The 24,915-nt window shown below is 45.0% G+C and overlaps 1 protein-coding gene across 1 annotated transcript in view; it reads right to left on the reverse strand.

Annotated features, from left to right (window-relative positions):
• Positions 1-282: 282 nt before the first annotated feature.
• LOC124118932 (tetratricopeptide repeat protein 30A-like) overlaps positions 283-24,915 on the reverse strand; it is a 32,764-nt gene continuing 8,131 nt past the window's right edge. Inside the window, exons 9-16 of the mRNA XM_048400766.1 lie at positions 21,229-21,294; positions 20,741-20,860; positions 20,049-20,125; positions 8,786-8,996; positions 8,498-8,569; positions 4,716-4,819; positions 1,519-1,727; positions 283-1,004 (exon numbers count right to left, since the gene is read on the reverse strand). Coding sequence (XP_048256723.1) covers positions 880-1,004; positions 1,519-1,727; positions 4,716-4,819; positions 8,498-8,569; positions 8,786-8,996; positions 20,049-20,125; positions 20,741-20,860; positions 21,229-21,294 — 984 coding nt within the window. The 3' untranslated portion in view covers positions 283-879. The remainder of the gene's footprint in view (positions 1,005-1,518; positions 1,728-4,715; positions 4,820-8,497; positions 8,570-8,785; positions 8,997-20,048; positions 20,126-20,740; positions 20,861-21,228; positions 21,295-24,915) is intronic.

Consider the following 24,915-nt stretch of genomic DNA (forward strand, 5'->3'; position numbering starts at 1 on the left):
ATCAACATAGTGATGCTGTGGAAAAGGGTGGATAATTCAGATGTTGTATTTCATAACTACCCTATTTGACATAATAAGCGCCCAGGGCGCTCTCAAAATTAGAAATCGGGGGCTCTTATTAGAATATTATTTTGGTGAAAAAAAGAGAGTTGAAAGATAAATTTTGTGGTTTATGCTGACAGCCTGAAATGTTTATATGCGACAGATATATTTTTCCAGAATTTAATTGCCCATAATGAAGGGTGCATATAACACACGAGTGCGTATTATACACGAATAAATAAGTCTTTTGTACATTGATCAATCGGAAGGGCTTCCAATTGGGATTGTTCACTGGCCAATATATTAGCAAATATCGCCAAGATCGCTTATTAGAGCGGGGCACTTATTACTTCGAATACGGTAAGTGTCTTTCTCTAATAAATAAAACTGCAGGTGATCCCGTGGCATTTCATCAACTAACCAAGCAATTGGTTATGGGCAAAGCTGAAAATAAATTAGGCCACACCCACTGACTACTGTTTCTTGATTGGTTGATAATAGAATTGTCGGGGCTTGTGTTGCATTATTGTGCTGAACGTTGTCGCCGATTTCATATTGTTGTCTACAGTTTTGTGTGTTAATGATTGAATAAGCAGTCTGGGAAGTTATAACTGACATATTTATTTGTAAGAATTGACTTCAATATGATTTTGTGTTTAGGGAGTTACATTCGGAAATAACTGTGTGCATACTTTGTAAATTCACGTCAGCTCTTAAATATTCATAAATTAGCATCTATGCTATTTCCACTTAGACATACACCTACTGTGAGCCTGATGGTAATACCACTGAGTTAAAACTGAGCCTCCCTTATACAGAACTGTCCGGGTGATGGCTCTAGTTCAGTTGAAGTAGAATACTCTTCAGAAGTCGAGCCTCGAAAGCTACGGTGTTTCTCCCAGGATGCATCGGTTCTTCCTCCAAAGGCTGCTCTATAACAGCTTTCACGTCACGCCCATACACTGCAACAACAAATGTCACATTCACCATTCACCTATAAGCAGTCAACCACGTAGTGGAAACAATATTCATTAGTAAACAAATATAATGCAATGGTTCAATTGTTGGTCCTACTACACATTATATTTAATGGATCGCTGTGTCAGAGGCTATCAGTATGATCAGGCAGCACAACAATGGCACATTAGCAGGCCTAACATTATTATTGTTGTGGTTATTATATTATACATTTACATATCGTAGGTATCCAAGTACTAGTACCTGCTCAAATACGATTTTAATTGTTCCCCAACCAGTGAATCAGTTCGCATGCCAGTTATCATTCTCAACTCCCTGGGGAGTATACAACCCAAGCTGCCTAGGGGCGCTAGGAGGATTTAACATCCACTTCACAATGCCATGATTACTTCTAAACCCTATCCTGATGATGGTTAAAGAGGCAATCAGTATACATTTAATTGGGATAGTCCTCCAACTGATACTATGGACTTAGTGATGTGACGGACCAGTACTTACATTCACAACACTCCAGGAACTGGATGCACTCCTGAATGACCGAGTCCCGGATCATGATCATGTGTTTGGTCATGTTTTCTATGAGGGAGAGGAAGCAGCGTTTAGCGTAGAACCAAGTGTCTGTGCCCAGCTTCTTGTTGTAGGGCTCCAGGCTCTTGATGACACGAGAGATGCCGAACTCATAGTTGCCCTTGGCACAGTACAGAGTTCTGTAGGCAAGAAACGTTTCAGATTGTACATGTTGAACTTTCTATTGCTAGATCATCAATTGTTCAAACTCAAATGGAAAGACTGCAAATAATAGTTTTCCTCATCATGTACTTCTTAAGAAAATTAGCATAAGAAATTAGCATAATTAGGTAAGAAAAACTACAAACATATTTTACATGTTTTATCTGCTTGTCCTAATGTGACAAATCAGGCCCAGTTTCACAAAGCAATCGTAGCACTATGACATTCCTTTAACACAGACTTATAATAACAAGCACTGCCAGAGCTCTGTGACAGTCCTTTAACACAGGCTTATAACAAGCACAGCCGTAGCACCACGAGAGTCCTTTAACACAGGCTTATAACAATCACTGCAGCCCTTTTAAACCGACTTATAACAAGCACTGCCATAGCACCATGACAGTCCTTTAACACCGACTTATAACAAGCACTGCCATAGGACCATGACAGTCCTTTAACACCGACTTATAACAAGCACTGCCATAGGACCATGACATGATCAGGGTGGGATGATGTTTATAACTTCCTTGAGGACCATGACAGTCCTTTGACACCGACTTATAACAAGCACTGCCATAGGACCATAACATGATCAGGGTGGTATGATGTTTATAACTTCCTTGAGGACCATGACAGTCCTTTGACACCGACTTATAACAATCACTGCAGCCCTATTACACTGACTTATAACAAGCACTGCCATAGGACCATAACATGATCAGGGTGGTATGATGTTTATAACTTCCTTGAGGACCATGACAGTCCTTTGACACCGACTTATAACAATCACTGCAGCCCTATTACACTGACTTATAACAAGCACTGCCATAGGACCATGACATGATCAGGGTGGGATGATGTTTATAACTTCCTTGAGGACCATGACAGTCCTTTGACACCGACTTATAACAAGCACTGCCATAGGACCATAACATGATCAGGGTGGTATGATGTTTATAACTTCCTTAAGGGCCATGACAGTCCTTTAACACTGACTTATAACAATCACTGCAGCCCTATTACACTGACTTATAACAAGCACTGCCATAGGACCATGACATGATCAGGGTGGTATGATGTTTATAACTTCCTTGAGGACCATGACAGTCCTTTGACACCGACTTATAACAATCACTGCAGCCCTATTACACTGACTTATAACAAGCACTGCCATAGGACCATGACATGATCAGGGTGGGATGATGTTTATAACTTCCTTGAGGACCATGACAGTCCTTTGACACCGACTTATAACAAGCACTGCAGCCCTATTACACTGACTTATAACAAGCACTGCCATAGGACCATGACATGATCAGGGTGGGATGATGTTTATAACTTCCTTGAGGACCATGACAGTCCTTTGACACCGACTTATAACAAGCACTGCCATAGGACCATAACATGATCAGGGTGGTATGATGTTTATAACTTCCTTAAGGGCCATGACAGTCCTTTAACACTGACTTATAACAATCACTGCAGCCCTATTACACTGACTTATAACAAGCACTGCCATAGGACCATGACATGATCAGGGTGGGATGATGTTTATAACTTCCTTGAGGACCATGACAGTCCTTTGACACCGACTTATAACAAGCACTGCCATAGGACCATAACATGATCAGGGTGGTATGATGTTTATAACTTCCTTAAGGGCCATGACAGTCCTTTAACACTGACTTATAACAATCACTGCAGCCCTATTACACTGACTTATAACAAGCACTGCCATAGGACCATGACATGATCAGGGTGGGATGATGTTTATAACTTCCTTGAGGACCATGACAGTCCTTTGACACCGACTTATAACAAGCACTGCCATAGGACCATAACATGATCAGGGTGGTATGATGTTTATAACTTCCTTAAGGGCCATGACAGTCCTTTAACACTGACTTATAACAAGCACTGCCATAGGACCATAACATGATCAGGGTGGTATGATGTTTATAACTTCCTTAAGGGCCATGACAGTCCTTTGACACCGACTTATAACAAGCACTGCCATAGGACCATAACATGATCAGGGTGGTATGATGTTTATAACTTCCTTAAGGGCCATGACAGTCCTTTAACACTGACTTATAACAATCACTGCAGCCCTATTACACTGACTTATAACAAGCACTGCCATAGGACCATGACATGATCAGGGTGGTATGATGTTTATAACTTCCTTAAGGGCCATGACAGTCCTTTAACACTGACTTATAACAAGCACTGCCATAGGACCATAACATGATCAGGGTGGTATGATGTTTATAACTTCCTTAAGGGCCATGACAGTCCTTTGACACCGACTTATAACAAGCACTGCCATAGGACCATAACATGATCAGGGTGGTATGATGTTTATAACTTCCTTAAGGGCCATGACAGTCCTTTAACACTGACTTATAACAATCACTGCAGCCCTATTACACTGACTTATAACAAGCACTGCCATAGGACCATGACATGATCAGGGTGGGATGATGTTTATAACTTCCTTGAGGACCATGACAGTCCTTTGACACCGACTTATAACAAGCACTGCCATAGGACCATAACATGATCAGGGTGGTATGATGTTTATAACTTCCTTAAGGGCCATGACAGTCCTTTAACACTGACTTATAACAATCACTGCAGCCCTATTACACTGACTTATAACAAGCACTGCCATAGGACCATGACATGATCAGGGTGGTATGATGTTTATAACTTCCTTGAGGACCATGACAGTCCTTTAACACAGGCTTATAACAAGGACGGACGTAGCACCATGACAGTCCTTTAACACCGACTTATAACAAGCACTGCAGCCCTTTTACACTGACTTATAACAAGCACTGCCATAGGACCATGATATGATCAAGGTGGTATGAAGTTAATAACTTCCTTGAGGACCTGCCCAGTGGAAATGACAGAGATGTGGGTTTAGGATATGGGAGCAGTTGCTATGGAGACTTGCTTACCCTATAACAAGGTTGACAATACACAGGTGGTAGATCTTCTTCTCCGGATCTTCATACGCGACCTGCTCCTCTTCCTTCTCGATCTTCCGCATTAGTTCCTCCGCCTGCAGACAGGGGATTAGACAGACGTGAGGAACAAGGACCACTGTAAACAGGGCTATAGACACAAACAGGTGAGGTGTGGCAGACCTGGGATGTCTGGATCAGCTAACAGGCGACAACTTACACAGGTGCTTTGGATGAACTGATCATACTTATGACAGCAATAAAAAGGGTGGTGCCATATTATATATCTGTCTGATACATCTCACACAAATATGTCCCAGACATGGGGGTCTGGTGTGTTGTACTCACATATATTATCTCTTTGTACTCCTGTTTTGTATATGAGTACAATAAAACCTCTTGATCTTGATCTTGACACATCAGGTATGCTGTCTTACCTCCTCGTTCTGGCTAGTCATGATGTAGGACACGCACAGGTACACTGTCTTACCTCCTCGTTCTGGCTAGTCATGATGTAGGACACGCACAGGTACGCTGTCTTACCTCCTCGTTCTGGCTAGTCATGATGTAGGACACGCACAGGTACACTGTCTTACCTCCTCGTTCTGGCTAGGTGTGATGTAGGACACACACAGGTACACTGTCTTACCTCCTCGTTCTGGCTAGTCATGATGTAGGACACGCACAGGTACGCTGTCTTACCTCCTCGTTCTGGCTAGTCATGATGTAGGACACACACAGGTACGCTGTCTTACCTCCTCGTTCTGGCTAGATGTGATGTAGGACACACACAGGTACGCTGTCTTACCTCCTCGTTCTGGCTAGTCATGATGTAGGACACACACAGGTACGTTGTCTTATCTCCTTGTTCTGGCTAGTCATGATGTAGGACACACACAGGTACACTGTCTTACCTCCTCGTTCTGGCTAGTCATGATGTAGGACACGCACAGGTACGCGGTCTTACCTCCTCGTTCTGGCTAGGTGTGATGTAGGACACACACAGGTACACTGTCTTACCTCCTCGTTCTGGCTAGTCATGATGTAGGACACGCACAGGTACGTTGTCTTACCTCCTCGTTCTGGCTAGGTGTGATGTAGGACACACACAGGTACGCTGTCTTACCTCCTCGTTCTGGCTAGGTGTGATGTAGGACACACACAGGTACGCTGTCTTACCTCCTCGTTCTGGCTAGTCATGATGTAGGACACGCACAGGTACGCTGTCTTACCTCCTCGTTCTGGCTAGGTGTGATGTAGGACACACACAGGTACGCTGTCTTACCTCCTCGTTCTGGCTAGGTGTGATGTAGGACACACACAGGTACGCTGTCTTACCTCCTCGTTCTGGCTGGTCATGATGTAGGACACGCTCGGGTACGTTGTCTTACCTCCTCGTTCTGGCTAGTCATGATGTAGGACACACACAGGTACGCTGTCTTACCTCCTCGTTCTGGCTGGTCATGATGTAGGACACGCACAGGTACGCGGTCTTACCTCCTTGTTCTGGCTAGTCATGATGTAGGACACGCACAGGTACGTTGTCTTACCTCCTCGTTCTGGCTAGTCATGATGTAGGACACACACAGGTACGTTGTCTTATCTCCTCGTTCTAGCTAGTCATGATGTAGGACACGCTCGGGTACGTTGTCTTACCTCCTCGTTCTGGCTAGTCATGATGTAGGACACGCTCGGGTACGTTGTCTTACCTCCTCGTTCTGGCTAGTCATGATGTAGGACACACACAGGTACGTTGTCTTATCTCCTTGTTCTGGCTAGGTGTGATGTAGGACACACACAGGTACGCTGTCTTACCTCCTCGTTCTGGCTAGTCATGATGTAGGACACACACAGGTACGCTGTCTTACCTCCTCGTTCTGGCTAGGTGTGATGTAGGACACACACAGGTACGCTGTCTTACCTCCTCGTTCTGGCTAGGTGTGATGTAGGACACACACAGGTACACTGTCTTACCTCCTCGTTCTGGCTAGGTGTGATGTAGGACACACACAGGTACGCTGTCTTACCTCCTCGTTCTGGCTAGTCATGATGTAGGACACGCACAGGTACGTTGTCTTACCTCCTCGTTCTGGCTAGTCATGATGTAGGACACACACAGGTACGCTGTCTTACCTCCTCGTTCTGGCTGGTCATGATGTAGGACACGCACAGGTACGCGGTCTTACCTCCTTGTTCTGGCTAGTCATGATGTAGGACACGCACAGGTACGTTGTCTTACCTCCTCGTTCTGGCTAGTCATGATGTAGGACACACACAGGTACGTTGTCTTATCTCCTCGTTCTAGCTAGTCATGATGTAGGACACGCTCGGGTACGTTGTCTTACCTCCTCGTTCTGGCTAGTCATGATGTAGGACACGCTCGGGTACGTTGTCTTACCTCCTCGTTCTGGCTAGTCATGATGTAGGACACACACAGGTACGTTGTCTTATCTCCTTGTTCTGGCTAGGTGTGATGTAGGACACACACAGGTACGCTGTCTTACCTCCTCGTTCTGGCTAGTCATGATGTAGGACACACACAGGTACGCTGTCTTACCTCCTCGTTCTGGCTAGTCATGATGTAGGACACGCACAGGTACACTGTCTTACCTCCTCGTTCTGGCTAGTCATGATGTAGGACACACACAGGTACGCTGTCTTATCTCCTCGTTCTGGCTAGTCATGATGTAGGACACACACAGGTACACTGTCTTACCTCCTCGTTCTGGCTAGTCATGATGTAGGACACGCACAGGTACGCTGTCTTACCTCCTCGTTCTGGCTAGGTGTGATGTAGGACACGCACAGGTACGCTGTCTTATCTCCTTGTTCTGGCTAGTCATGATGTAGGACACACACAGGTACACTGTCTTACCTCCTCGTTCTGGCTAGTCATGATGTAGGACACACACAGGTACGTTGTCTTATCTCCTTGTTCTGGCTAGTCATGATGTAGGACACACACAGGTACGTTGTCTTACCTCCTCGTTCTGGCTAGATGTGATGTAGGACACACACAGGTACACTGTCTTACCTCCTCGTTCTGGCTGGTCATGATGTAGGACACGCACAGGTACGCGGTCTTACCTCCTTGTTCTGGCTAGTCATGATGTAGGACACGCACAGGTACGTTGTCTTACCTCCTCGTTCTGGCTAGTCATGATGTAGGACACACACAGGTACGTTGTCTTATCTCCTCGTTCTGGCTAGTCATGATGTAGGACACGCTCGGGTACGTTGTCTTACCTCCTCGTTCTGGCTAGTCATGATGTAGGACACGCTCGGGTACGTTGTCTTACCTCCTCGTTCTGGCTAGTCATGATGTAGGACACGCACAGGTACACTGTCTTACCTCCTCGTTCTGGCTAGTCATGATGTAGGACACACACAGGTACGTTGTCTTATCTCCTCGTTCTGGCTGGTCATGATGTAGGACACACACAGGTACACTGTCTTACCTCCTCGTTCTGGCTAGTCATGATGTAGGACACGCACAGGTACACTGTCTTACCTCCTCATTCTGGCTAGTCATGATGTAGGACACACACAGGTACGTTGTCTTATCTCCTCGTTCTGGCTAGTCATGATGTAGGACACGCACAGGTACGTTGTCTTACCTCCTCGTTCTGGCTAGTCATGATGTAGGACACGCACAGGTACACTGTCTTACCTCCTCGTTCTGGCTGGTCATGATGTAGGACACGCACAGGTACACTGTCTTACCTCCTCGTTCTGGCTAGTCATGATGTAGGACACGCACAGGTACGTTGTCTTACCTCCTCGTTCTGGCTGGTCATGATGTAGGACACGCACAGGTTGGCGAGGACAATGGCGCTCACACTCAGCAGCTGCAACAGGGAGGAACACAAATTCAGCTAGATATCCATGAACAGTGAACAGATGTCAGTGAACAAAGGTCAAGGAGGAACTCGCAACTCATCAATAACTTACACATAAAGGGTAGAAATGTTTGATGAAGTGAACTGTTAAGAAAGAAAGATAACAGCGACAGTTGTCAGTGACTCAGTGATGTATTTGGACATGTTGGAGGAGGATTCACTCACATTGTCGTAGTTCTTCTTGACAATGGGCTCATAGAAGCCTGTAGCCTCCTTGTATTTGTTCTCCTGCATGAAGAGCACATGCGCCACATTGAGCTTCCAGGCATCGTGTTCATTACAGAACTCCACTGACTTGCGGAATATCTTCTCCACCTGCTGGTAGTTCTCCATGTCCCAGTAGATCTTGGCCTGCTGCATCAGGATGGGAATGTACCTGCAACACCACCATCGGGATAACACACACACCATCGGGTAACACACACACCATCAGGGTAACACACACACCATCGGGATAACACACACACACACCATCGGGGTGATATACACACGCACCATCGGCATAACACACACACACACCATCGGGATAACACACACACACACCATCGGGGTGATATACACACACACCATCGGGATAACACACGCACACACACCATGGGGATAACACACACACACACCATCGGGGTGATATACACACGCACCATCGGCATAACATACACACACACCATCGGGATAACACACACACACACCATCGGGGTGATATACACACACACCATCGGGATAACACACACACACACACCATCGGGATAACACACACACACACCATCGGGATAACACACACACACACCATCGGGGTAACACACACACAAACACCATCGGGATCTCTCACACACACACACACACACACACACACACACACACACACACACACACACACACACACACACACACACACACACACACACACACACACACACACACCATCACACACACCATCACACACACACCATCACACACACACCATCACACACACACCATCACACACACACCCCATCTCAAACACACACACACACCATCACACACACACCATCGGGGTAACACACACACACCATCAGGATAACACACACACACACCATCGGGATAACACACACACACACACCATCGGCATAACACACACAATCGGCATAACACACACACACACACACCATCGGGGTAACACACACACATACACACACCATCTGCATAACACACACCATCGGGGTAACACACACACACCATCGGGGTAACACACACACCATCCGGATAACACACACACCATCAGGATAACACACACACCATCGGGATAACATACACATCATCAGCATAACACACACACCATCGGGGTAACACACACACACATATACACACACCATCGGGATAAAACACACACACACACACACACACCATCGGGGTAACACACACACACACACCATCGCCATAACACACACACCATCGGGGTAACACACACATACACACCATCGCCATAACACACACACACACACACCATCTGGATAACATACACACGATCGGCATAACACACACACCATCGGGATAACACACACACACACCATCGGGGTAACACACACACCATCGGGATAACACACACACCATCAGGATAACACACACACCATCGGGATAACACACACACCATCGGGATAACAAGCACACATACCATCAGGATAACACACACCATCAGGACAACACACATACCATAGGGACAATACACACACACACCATCTGGATAACACACACACCATCAGGGTAACACACACACCATCGGGATAACACACACACACCATCGGGGTAACATACACACATCATCAGGATAACACACACATCATCAGGATAACACACACATCATCAGGGTAACACACACACCATCGGGATAACACACACACCATCGGGGTAACACACACACACCATCGGGGTAACATACACACATCATCAGGGTAACACACACATCATCAGGATAACACACACATCATCGGGATAACACAAACCATCAGGATAACACATACATCATCAGGATAACACACACCATCGGGATAACACACACCATCAGGATAACACACATCATCAGGATAACACACACACATCATCAGGATAACACAAACCATTAGGATAACACACACCATCACGATAACACACACCATCAGGATAACACACATCATCAGGATAACACACACCATCAGGATAACACACATCATCAGGATAACACACACCATCAGGATAACACACATCATCAGGATAACACACACCATCAGGATAACACACACCATCAGGATAACACACATCATCAGGATGACACACACACATCATCAGGATAACACACACCATCGGGATAACACACACACCATCAGGATAACACACACACATCATCAGGATAACACACACCATCGGGATAACACACACACCATCAGGATAACACACACACATCATCAGGATAACACACACACACACACACATCATCAGGATAACACACACAAATCATCAGGATAACACACACACCATCAGGATAACACACACCATCAGGATAACACACACCATCAGGATAACACACACACATCATCAGGATAACACACACACATCATCAGGATAACACACACACATCATCAGCATAACACACACACACCATCAGGATAACACACACACATCATCAGGATAACACACACACATCATCAGGATAACACACACCATCAGGATAACACACACCATCAGGATAACACACATCATCAGGATAACACACACACACCATCAGGATAACACACACACATCATCAGGATAACACACACCATCGGGATAACACACACACCATCAGGATAACACACACACATCATCAGGATAACACACACACACATCATCAGGATAACACACACACATCATCAGGATAACACACACACCATCAGGATAACACACACCATCAGGATAACACACACCATCAGGATAACACACACACATCATCAGGATAACACACACACATCATCAGGATAACACACACACATCATCAGCATATCACACACACACCATCAGGATAACACACACACATCATCAGGATAACACACACACATCATCAGGATAACACACACCATCAGGATAACACACACCATCAGGATAACACACATCATCAGGATAACACACACACACCATCAGGATAACACACACACATCATCAGGATAACACACACACATCATCAGGATAACACACACCATCAGGATAACACACACACACCATCAGGATAACACACACACATCAGGATAACACACATCATCAGGATAACACACACACACCATCAGGATAACACACACACACCATCAGGATAACACACATCATCAGGATAACACACACCATCAGGATAACACACATCATCAGGATAACACACACCATCAGGATAACACACACCATCAGGATAACACACACACATCATCAGGATAACACACACCATCGGGATAACACACACACCATCAGGATAACACACACACATCATCAGGATAACACACACACATCATCAGGATAACACACACACATCATCAGGATAACACACACACCATCAGGATAACACACACCATCAGGATAAAACACACCATCAGGATAACACACACACATCATCAGGATAACACACACACATCATCAGGATAACACACACACATCATCAGCATAACACACACACACCATCAGGATAACACACACACATCATCAGGATAACACACACACATCATCAGGATAACACACACCATCAGGATAACACACACCATCAGGATAACACACATCATCAGGATAACACACACACACCATCAGGATAACACACACACATCATCAGGATAACACACACACATCATCAGGATAACACACACCATCAGGATAACACACACACACCATCAGGATAACACACACACACCATCAGGATAACACACACACATCATCAGGATAACACACATCATCAGGATAACACACACACACCATCAGGATAACACACACACATCATCAGGATAACACACACACATCATCAGGATAACACACATCATCAGGATAACACACACACATCATCAGGATAACACAAACACACCATCAGGATAACACACACCATCAGGATAACACAGACACATCATCAGGATAACACACACCATCGGGATAACACACACACCATCAGGATAACACACACACATCATCAGGATAACACACATCATCAGGATAACACACATCATCGGGATAACACACATCATCAGGATAACACACACACATCATCAGGATAACACACATCATCAGGATAACACACACACATCATCAGGATAACACACACCATCGGGATAACACACACACCATCAGGATAACACACACACATCATCAGGATAACACACACCATCAGGATAACACACACCATCAGGATAACACACACACACCATCAGGATAACACACACACATCATCAGGATAACACACACCATCGGGATAACACACACACCATCAGGATAACACACACACATCATCAGGATAACACACACCATCAGGATAACACACACCATCAGGATAACACACACCATCAGGATAACACACACCATCAGGATAACACACATCATCAGGATAACACACACCATCAGGATAACACACACCATCAGGATAACACACACCATCAGGATAACACACACACATCATAAGGATAACACACATCATCAGGATAACACACATCATCAGGATAACACAAACCATTAGGATAACACACACACATCATCAGGATAACACACACCATCAGGATAACACAAACCATCAGGATAACACACACCATCAGGATAACACACACACACCATCAGGATAACACACACACATCATCAGGATAACACACACCATCAGGATAACACACACACATCATCAGGATAACACACATCATCAGGATGACACACACACATCATCAGGATAACACACACACATCATCAGGATAACACACACCATCAGGATAACACACACACATCATCAGGATAACACACACACATCATCAGGATAACACACATCATCAGGATAACACACACCATCAGGATAACACACATCATCAGGATAACACACACACACCATCAGGATAACACACACCATCAGGATAACACACACACGTCATCAGGATAACACACATCATCAGGATAACACACATCATCAGGATAACACAAACCATTAGGATAACACACACACATCATCAGGATAACACACACCATCAGGATAACACACACCATCAGGATAACACACACACATCAGGATAACACACACACATCATCAGGATAACACACACCATCAGGATAACACACACACATCATCAGGATAACACACACCATCAGGATAACACACACCATCACGATAACACACACCATCACGATAACACACACACATCAGGATAACACACACCATCACGATAACACAAACCATCAGGATAACACACACCATCACGATAACACAAACCATCAGGATAACACATACACATCAGGATAACACACACCATCACGATAACACAAACCATCAGGATAACACACACCATCAGGATAACACACACACACCATCAGGATAACACACACCATCACAATAACACACATCATCAGGATAACACACACACACCATCAGGATAACACACACACATCATCAGGATAACACACACCATCAGGATAACACACACACATCATCAGGATAACACACATCATCAGGATAACACACACACATCATCAGGATAACACACACACATCATCAGGATAACACACTGTCAGGATAACACACACACATCATCAGGATAACACACACCATCAGGATAACACACATCATCAGGATAACACACATCATCAGGATGACACACACACATCATCAGGATAACACACATCATCAGGATAACACACATCATCAGGATAACACACATCATCAGGATGACACACACACATCATCAGGATAACACACATCATCAGGATAACACACACACACCATCAGGATAACACACACACATCACCAGGATAACACACACCATCAGGATGACACACACACACCATCAGGATAACACACACACACCATCAGGATAACACACATCATCAGGATAACACACACCATCAGGATAACACACATCATCAGGATAACACACACACATCATCAGGATAACACACACACATCATCAGGATAACACACATCATCAGGATAACACACATCATCAGGATGACACACACACATCATCAGGATAACACACATCATCAGGATAACACACACACACCATCAGGATAACACACACTCATCATCAGGATAACACACACCATCAGGATGACACACACACACCATCAGGATAACACACACACACCATCAGGATAACACACATCATCAGGATGACACACACACACCATCAGGATAACACACACACATCATCAGGATAACACACACCATCAGGATAACACACATCATCAGGATAACACACATCATCAGGATAACACACACACACCATCAGGATAACACACACACATCATCAGGATAACACACACACATCATCAGGATAACACACACACATCATCAGGATAACACACACACATCATCAGGATAACACACACACATCATCAGGATAACACACATCATCAGGATAACACACATCATCAGGATGACACACACACATCATCAGGATAACACACATCATCAGGATGACAGACACACATCATCAGGATAACACACACGTATCATCAGGATAACACACACCATCACGATAACACACACACACACCATCAGGATAACACACATCATCAGGATAACAAACACGTATCATCAGGATAACACACACACATCATCAGGATAACACACACCATCAGGATAACACACATCATCAGGATAACACACACACATCATCAGGATAACACACACACATCATCAGGATAACACACACCATCAGGATAACACACATCATCAGGATAACACAGATCATCAGGATGACACACACACATCATCAGGATAACACACATCATCAGGATGACAGACACACATCATCAGGATAACACACACCATCAGGATAACACACACACATCATCAGGATAACACACACACATCATCAGGATAACACACACACATCATCAGGATAACACACATCATCAGGATAACACACACGTATCATCAGGATAACACACACACATCATCAGGATAACACACACCATCAGGATAACACACATCATCAGGATAACACACACACACCATCAGGATAACACACACACATCATCAGGATAACACACACACATCATCAGGATAACACACACCATCAGGATAACACACACACATCATCAGGATAACACACATCATCAGGATAACACACACACATCATCAGGATAACACACACACATCATAAGGATAACACACTGTCAGGATAACACACACACATCATCAGGATAACACACACCATCAGGATGACACACACACATCATCAGGATAACACACATCATCAGGATGACAGACACACATCATCAGGATAACACACACCATCAGGATAACACACACACATCATCAGGATAACACACATCATCAGGATAACACACACGTATCATCAGGATAACACACACACATCATAAGGATAACACACTGTCAGGATAACACACACACATCATCAGGATAACACACACCATCAGGATAACACACACACATCATCAGGATAACACACACACATCATCAGGATAACACACTGTCAGGATAACACACACACATCATCAGGATAACACACACCATCAGGATAACACACACCATCAGGATAACACACACGTATCATCAGGATAACACACACACATCATAAGGATAACACACTGTCAGGATAACACACACACATCATCAGGATAACACACACCATCAGGATAACACACACGTATCATCAGGATAACACACACACATCATAAGGATAACACACTGTCAGGATAACACACACACATCATCAGGATAACACACTGTCAGGATAACACACACCATCAGGATAACACACACACATCATCAGGATAACACACACACATCATAAGGATAACACACTGTCAGGATAACACACACACATCATCAGGATAACACACACCATCAGGATAACACACACACATCATCAGGATAACACACACCATCAGGATAACACACACGTATCATCAGGATAACACACACACATCATAAGGATAACACACTGTCAGGATAACACACACACATCATCAGGATAACACACACACATCATCAGGATAACACAAACCATTAGGATAACACACATCATCAGGATAACACACATCATCAGGATAACACACATCATCAGGATAACACACACCATCAGGATAACACACACACACCATCAGGATAACACACACACATCATCAGGATAACACACATCATCAGGATAACACACATCATCAGGATAACACACACACACCATCAGGATAACACACACACATCATCAGGATAACACACACACATCATCAGGATAACACACACACATCATCAGGATAACACACATCATCAGGATAACACACACACATCATCAGGATAACACACACACATCATCAGGATAACACACATCATCAGGATAACACACACACACCATCAGGATAACACACACCATCAGGATAACACACACACATCATCAGGATAACACACATCATCAGGATAACACACACACATCATCAGGATAACACACATCATCAGGATAACACACACACATCATCAGGATAACACACATCATCAGGATAACACACACGTATCATCAGGATAACACACACACATCATAAGGATAACACACTGTCAGGATAACACACACACATCATCAGGATAACACACACCATCAGGATAACACACACACATCATCAGGATAACACACACACATCATAAGGATAACACACTGTCAGGATAACACACACACATCATCAGGATAACACACACCATCAGGATAACACACACCATCAGGATAACACACACGTATCATCAGGATAACACACACACATCATAAGGATAACACACTGTCAGGATAACACACACACATCATCAGGATAACACACACCATCAGGATAACACACACGTATCATCAGGATAACACACACACATCATAAGGATAACACACTGTCAGGATAACACACACACATCATCAGGATAACACACTGTCAGGATAACACACACCATCAGGATAACACACACACATCATCAGGATAACACACACACATCATAAGGATAACACACTGTCAGGATAACACACACACATCATCAGGATAACACACACCATCAGGATAACACACACACATCATCAGGATAACACACACCATCAGGATAACACACACGTATCATCAGGATAACACACACACATCATAAGGATAACACACTGTCAGGATAACACACACACATCATCAGGATAACACACACACATCATCAGGATAACACAAACCATTAGGATAACACACATCATCAGGATAACACACATCATCAGGATAACACACATCATCAGGATAACACACACCATCAGGATAACACACACACACCATCAGGATAACACACACACATCATCAGGATAACACACATCATCAGGATAACACACATCATCAGGATAACACACACACACCATCAGGATAACACACACACATCATCAGGATAACACACACACATCATCAGGATAACACACACACATCATCAGGATAACACACATCATCAGGATAACACACACACATCATCAGGATAACACACACACATCATCAGGATAACACACATCATCAGGATAACACACACACACCATCAGGATAACACACACCATCAGGATAACACACACACATCATCAGGATAACACACATCATCAGGATAACACACACACATCATCAGGATAACACACATCATCAGGATAACACACACACATCATCAGGATAACACACACCATCAGGATAACACACATCATCATGATGACACACACCATCAGGATGACACACACACGATCAAGATAACAAACACCCCATCAGGATAACACACACACCATCATCAGGATAACACACATCATCAGGATAACACACATCATCAGGATAACACACATCATCAGGATAACACAAACCATCAGGATAACACACACCATTAGGATAACACACATCATCAGGATAACACACACCATCAGGATAACACACACCATCAGGATAACACACACACATCATCAGGATAACACACATCATCACGATAACACACACCATCAGGATAACACACATCATCAGGATAACACACATCATCAGGATAACACACATCATCAGGATAACACACATCATCAGGATAACACACATCATCAGGATAACACACATCATCAGGATAACACAAACCATCAGGATAACACACACCATTAGGATAACACACATCATCAGGATAACACACACCATCAGGATAACACACACCATCAGGATAACACACACACATCATCAGGATAACACACACCATCACGATAACACACACCATCAGGATAACACACATCATCAGGATAACACACACACATCATCAGGATAACACACATCATCAGGATGACAGACACACATCATCAGGATAACACACACCATCAGGATAACACACACACATCATCAGGATAACACACACCATCACGATAACACACACACATCATCAGGATAACACACACCATCACGATAACACACACACATCATCAGGATGACAGACACACATCATCACGATAACACACACCATCAGGATAACACAAACCATCAGGATAACACACACCATTAGGATAACACACATCATCAGGATAACACAAACCATCAGGATAACACACACCATCAGGATAACACACACACATCATCAGGATAACACACATCATCAGGATAACACACACACATCATCAGGATAACACACACCATCACGATAACACACACACATCATCAGGATGACAGACACACATCATCACGATAACACACACCATCAGGATAACACAAACCATCAGGATAACACACACCATTAGGATAACACACATCATCAGGATAACACAAACCATCAGGATAACACACACCATTAGGATAACACACATCATCAGGATAACACACATCATCAGGATAACACACACCATCAGGATAACACACACCATCAGGATAACACACACACATCATCAGGATAACACACATCATCACGATAACACACATCATCAGGATAACACACACACATCAGGATAACACACATCATCAGGATAACACACATCATCAGGATAACACACATCATCAGGATAACACACACACATCATCAGGATAACACACACCATCAGGATAACACACACCATCAGGATGACACACACACGATCAAGATAACAAACACCCCATCGGGATAACACACACACACCATCGGGATAACACACACACCATCAGGATAACAACACATGCCATCAAGATAACATACACACACCATCAGGATAACACACACACACACCATCAGCATAACACACACACACCATCAGGATAACCATTAGATCAGCTACAAACTTAGTTATCTCACCTCTCCAGGGCCTCGTCGTACTCATTAACAGCTCGCTTGACTGCATCGTCGTCGTGATTCTGTCTTGCTTCCTGCACCTACATAACACAACATTCAACTCAGTGCCATCATACACATAACAAAGATTTCTTATAACTTTTCCATTTGTTTTAAAAAAAACAATAAAATCCTAAAAAAGAATTTGAACAAAATTAGTCATCATTAGGAGAAACATGCATGCCAAGGTTTAGCTTCCTCAGTCTGGCAGTTTCATAGGAGAAAACATATATACAGCCACAAAGGCAGTTCTCATGCATTCATTCTCTAGGACCTTCGACACATGTCAAGTTACTGTGCCTCTAACTTTGCCGCTCATTCTCTAGGACCTTCGACACATGTCAAGTTACTGTGCCTCTAACTTTACCATTCATTCTCCGGGACCTTCGACATATGTCAAGTTACTGTGCCTCTAACTTTGCCATTCATTCTCCGGGACCTTCGACACATGTCAAGTTACTGTGCCTCTAACTTTACCATTCATTCTCCGGGACCTTCGACACATGTCAAGTTACTGTGCCTCTAACTTTACCATTCATTCTCTAGGACCTTCGACACATGTCACGCTACTGAGCCTCTGACGTTCATGATAAGTATGTGTTATTCTAACAGAAAGGAAACTGATTCCTGATTTCGGGCTTTATTCCTGTTGTTACCTGTTTAGTTAGTTTGCGAAGTGTTTCCGTTTGTTTGGAGGCCATCTCGTCCAGCTTGCGATACGCCTCCTCCGGAGACGTCTGCCGTGTGATGACCGCCTCCAGGAAGTCATACAGGTACTAGCAGACAAATAATAAGTCAGGGAGTTCAATCTTAACATTGCACCCACAATCTTTAAGCTAAATAATAACATGGTTCATTACAGACTACGTATGACTCGTCTACACTACACGATACACAAGGAGCAGACAGCACTACACATCACATACAATACACATGGGACTATGCTTCTGTGAAACCATAGAAGCACATACGTACAAATGTCATGTGCATTACACAATATGATTGGTTTACGGGTGAGGTATTGTATGCGAGATGGACATTCTTGGCCATTACAAGACATATTTGTGATATGGGTGCTCTTAGCCACTATGAGACATGTACATGAGACAGACGTTCCCGGCTCGTATAAGGAAGAAGGACTTACCGGAGTGAGGTACTTGTACGTGAGATGGGCGTTCTCAGCCAAGACATCAGCTGCTAGATCATAGTACTGAAAGAAAAGATCATACTGCTGGTACACAGGGAGACAACATAGTACTGAAAGCTTTACAGCAGCACATTGATGAAGCATGTATTTACATACTCCCAGACATCATGTCTGCGGCACACAGTTGACACCACTGCAGTCTATCAATATCAGTCTTTTCCTGAAACTTGTAGAATTTTCCTATTCGGAATATTCTATAAGTAATACGTTACCACTGTTATACCGAGGCTGTTGTCTCCCACAACTGCTGCTATAGCGAAATCTACCACAGAGATCTCAATTACCTCATGCAGCACGTGCGTAGCCACCTAGCTGCCATGTGACACCCTTCACTCTTGTCTCTTGCGAGAGCAAGTGCTCGGGGGACGGACGGGCGGGCAGCAGCCCAGTGGTAACGTATTACTTATAGAATATTCCGAATAGGAAAATTCTACAAATTACATTAAGTAATACGTTACCACTGTTATACCACCGTTACCACAGTAAGCGGTGGGGAGCACCTACAACCCGAATCCTGACTGCTAGCGTTCCTTCCGACCAGCGGAAGTAAACACCAAGGCGGAAGCACTCGATGCGCATGCACCTAGCTAGGCGTTACCCTATAGGAATACCAAAGCACTGTCAAGCGCATACCGTAAGGCTCAATCGTCATTGCCAAAACGATTGGTGACTCCAAACGGCCCCACTGGATAGGTATTTCATCGCCGCAGCGGATGAGAACACTGTATCCGCGTGAGCTAAATACTAGATCAGGTTAAACAGTCGAAAAGAGGGAAATTAATTTCATTCGGACCGTATATCCCAGAGCAAGCCTACTGAAAGTATGCATTAGGCGCGTGACCTAATTCCAGTATTTCTAAGCATGCATCACAAGGTTGGGATACACGACAGACAATTAAATACATAATTGTGAAAATACAAATAAGGACAAAGCACACAAAAATCCGCCCTCACCTGTGGTGTGAGTGCGCTGGTTTGCGGGACCCCAACTCCTGTACCCACGGCAGTGGGAACATTGGAGTCGACCCAGATTGACCACCATGCAAGGTCTGACGCCTGAGGAGTTCGGAATTGCGCTGGGCACACCCCTTAGGCCCCGCGATCAGCGGCCCAAGATGGTGCACACTCCCAACGTCGTCATCAGCGACCTGTTTGAGGTAATGATTGGCAGAAACCAAGTCAGAACGCCAGTAACAACCTCGTAATATTCTGCGAACAGAGATATTCGAGTGTAGGGCAAATGTTGCCGCTAGCGCCCTGATCTCGTGCGGGTTTGACCCCGCTACCAGTAACCCCCGAGATCGGTACGCCAGATTGACGACAGAACGAAGCCATAACGCAATCGAGTTGCGAGTTATGTCAACAGTGCGATTAGGGTTACACGATATGAACAGATGGTCACGCCCTTGTCTGCGTTCATTCGAAGCCTTAAGATAATACTTAAGGGCCCTAACCGGACACAGCGATCTGTCCTCAGTATCAGCAGGATGTAAGATTTCCTTGAGTGATCTTACAGTGAATTCTCTCTCCGTTTGGCCCATGTCAAAGGAGAGGAGAAATGCTGTTTACCAAGTCACATGCCGGAATGAAGCACTACTCAAGGGTTCATACGGAGCTTCCGTAAGTGATTTCAACACTAAGGAAAGATCCCAGGCCGGTGCCCGAAGGCGGCCTTTCTGAAGATCTTGCTGTTTGAAACCCTTGATAATACCCTGAATCACCGGCTCTTATGAGAGACTGGTACCCATAGCAACGTCCCCTACCGTAGCAACGGAAGATACATAGTTGGCAATGGAACCCCCAGAGAGTTTCCGGGTCTTTCGTAAGTAAGACATGAAACGAGCAATATCCTGCACAGATACCTTATCTGGCGAATGAATGTGATGTTTGCAACACCACTTCGTGAAAATAACCCAACGTGCATTATACACCTTCTGGGTAGAATCACATGCATACTAACGTATGCTCGAGACACCCGACGAGAAAAACCTTTACTCCTCAGACGCTCGGTGACAACATCCACGCGTGCAGATTGAACTGCCCTGCGTTTGGATGAAGCTGACGGTGTGTGGGTGGATCAGGAGATCCGGTCTCACAGGCAGTGGGAGTGGCGACTGCATGACCTGGGTCAGCAAGTCAGGATACCACGATCCGTTCTGCCACATGGGCGCGATCAATAATATTCGACAGCGAACTCCGCGGAGCCGGCTTAGAATGAGTGGTATCAACGCCGTCGGTGGGTAAGCATAAGCGTCCATGCCCGTCCAGACTAACGCGAGGGCATCGTAATCGATGGCCCTCGGGTCCGGGACTGGTGATACAAACAACGGTAGTTGATTGTTGAACCCGGTTGCGAACAGGTCGACCATCAGACGACCCAAACGTTCGCACAGCCACTGAAACACTACTGGGTTGAGCATCCACTCTGTGGGGCTCGGATCCCGAGGCCTCGATAGAGCTTCGGCCAGTACATTCCGCACACCTGGGATGTGACAGGCGCGTACCTGGCACGGGACACTGTCCACCAGAGCGTAAATCTCGAACGTGAGATCGAGTAGCGAGTGACTGTGGGTTCCCTCCAGTTTGTTCACATAGGACACTACCGTCGTGTTGTCGGTCGCCAGCATGAGCCGGGCGTCGACGAGACGATGCTTCCAGTGATTGACTGCGTTTATCACTGCCTTGAACTCGAGACAATTGATGTGAAGACCTAGTTCTTCTACGCACCACAGCCCCGAGCTCACCTCCCCCTCTAGATGGGCGCCCCAGCCCACTAGAGAGGCGTCTGTATACAGGTTCAACGTGGCCCGGTAGGGCCGCATAGAGACTCCTGATAAGTCATTGTAAGGGACCGATCTACGAGGGCGACGGTCGCACTGTTCTCCTCCTGTGCTAACAACTGGATTGGAAACCGTTGCAGCGGGCGGAGTTGGAGACGACCCCGATCGGTGCAGTCCAGGGCGGACACAAGTAGCCCTTACAGCTGTTCCCAAAAGTGAACAGTCTGTGGCACCGCTAAGACTTTGGCAATCATCGCCTGAATCTTTTGCCACCGGTCTGGGGGGACAAAGAGGCGATGGGTCACCGTGTCGAACCGACCTCCGAAGAACTTCAAGTTCTGTGAGGGGGTTAACTCGCTCTTGGGGAGATTGACAATCCACCCCAATTGCTCCAAGAGCCAAAGTGCAAAATCAAGCTGACGAGACAGCACGTCCGTCATTCAATTTGCAACTAGCAAGTCGTCCAGGTACATGAAGTACCTGACACCCCTCCTGTGGAGGAACCCCACTATGGGGGTGGTGAACCGGGTGAACAGCCAGGGAGCGGACGTATGAATCATTTTGAGTTCGGCACTGTCCTACTTGGGAACAAGAAATATCCTGGAGCAAAACCCCGGTTTTATTTCTGGTAGAGCTAACTCCCGTACTGCCCCTTCTCCACCAACCTGCCAATGGCATCGGCGAGGATGGGAAGATCGGTTTCCGAATCGAAACCTGCCAACGGGGCAACGGTGAGCGGCGGATTCGCTTTGAGATCAAGCCGATAGCCGTACCGAATCGTGTTGACCACCCACGGGTCGTCGAACACTTGTTCCAAATTCTCCCAGTAAGTCTGGAGTCTGGC

Source organism: Haliotis rufescens, unplaced genomic scaffold (genome assembly GCF_023055435.1).
Source record: "Haliotis rufescens isolate VD_foot unplaced genomic scaffold, xgHalRufe1.0.p SCAF_20, whole genome shotgun sequence".
Classification (NCBI taxonomy): Eukaryota; Metazoa; Mollusca; class Gastropoda; order Lepetellida; family Haliotidae; genus Haliotis; species Haliotis rufescens.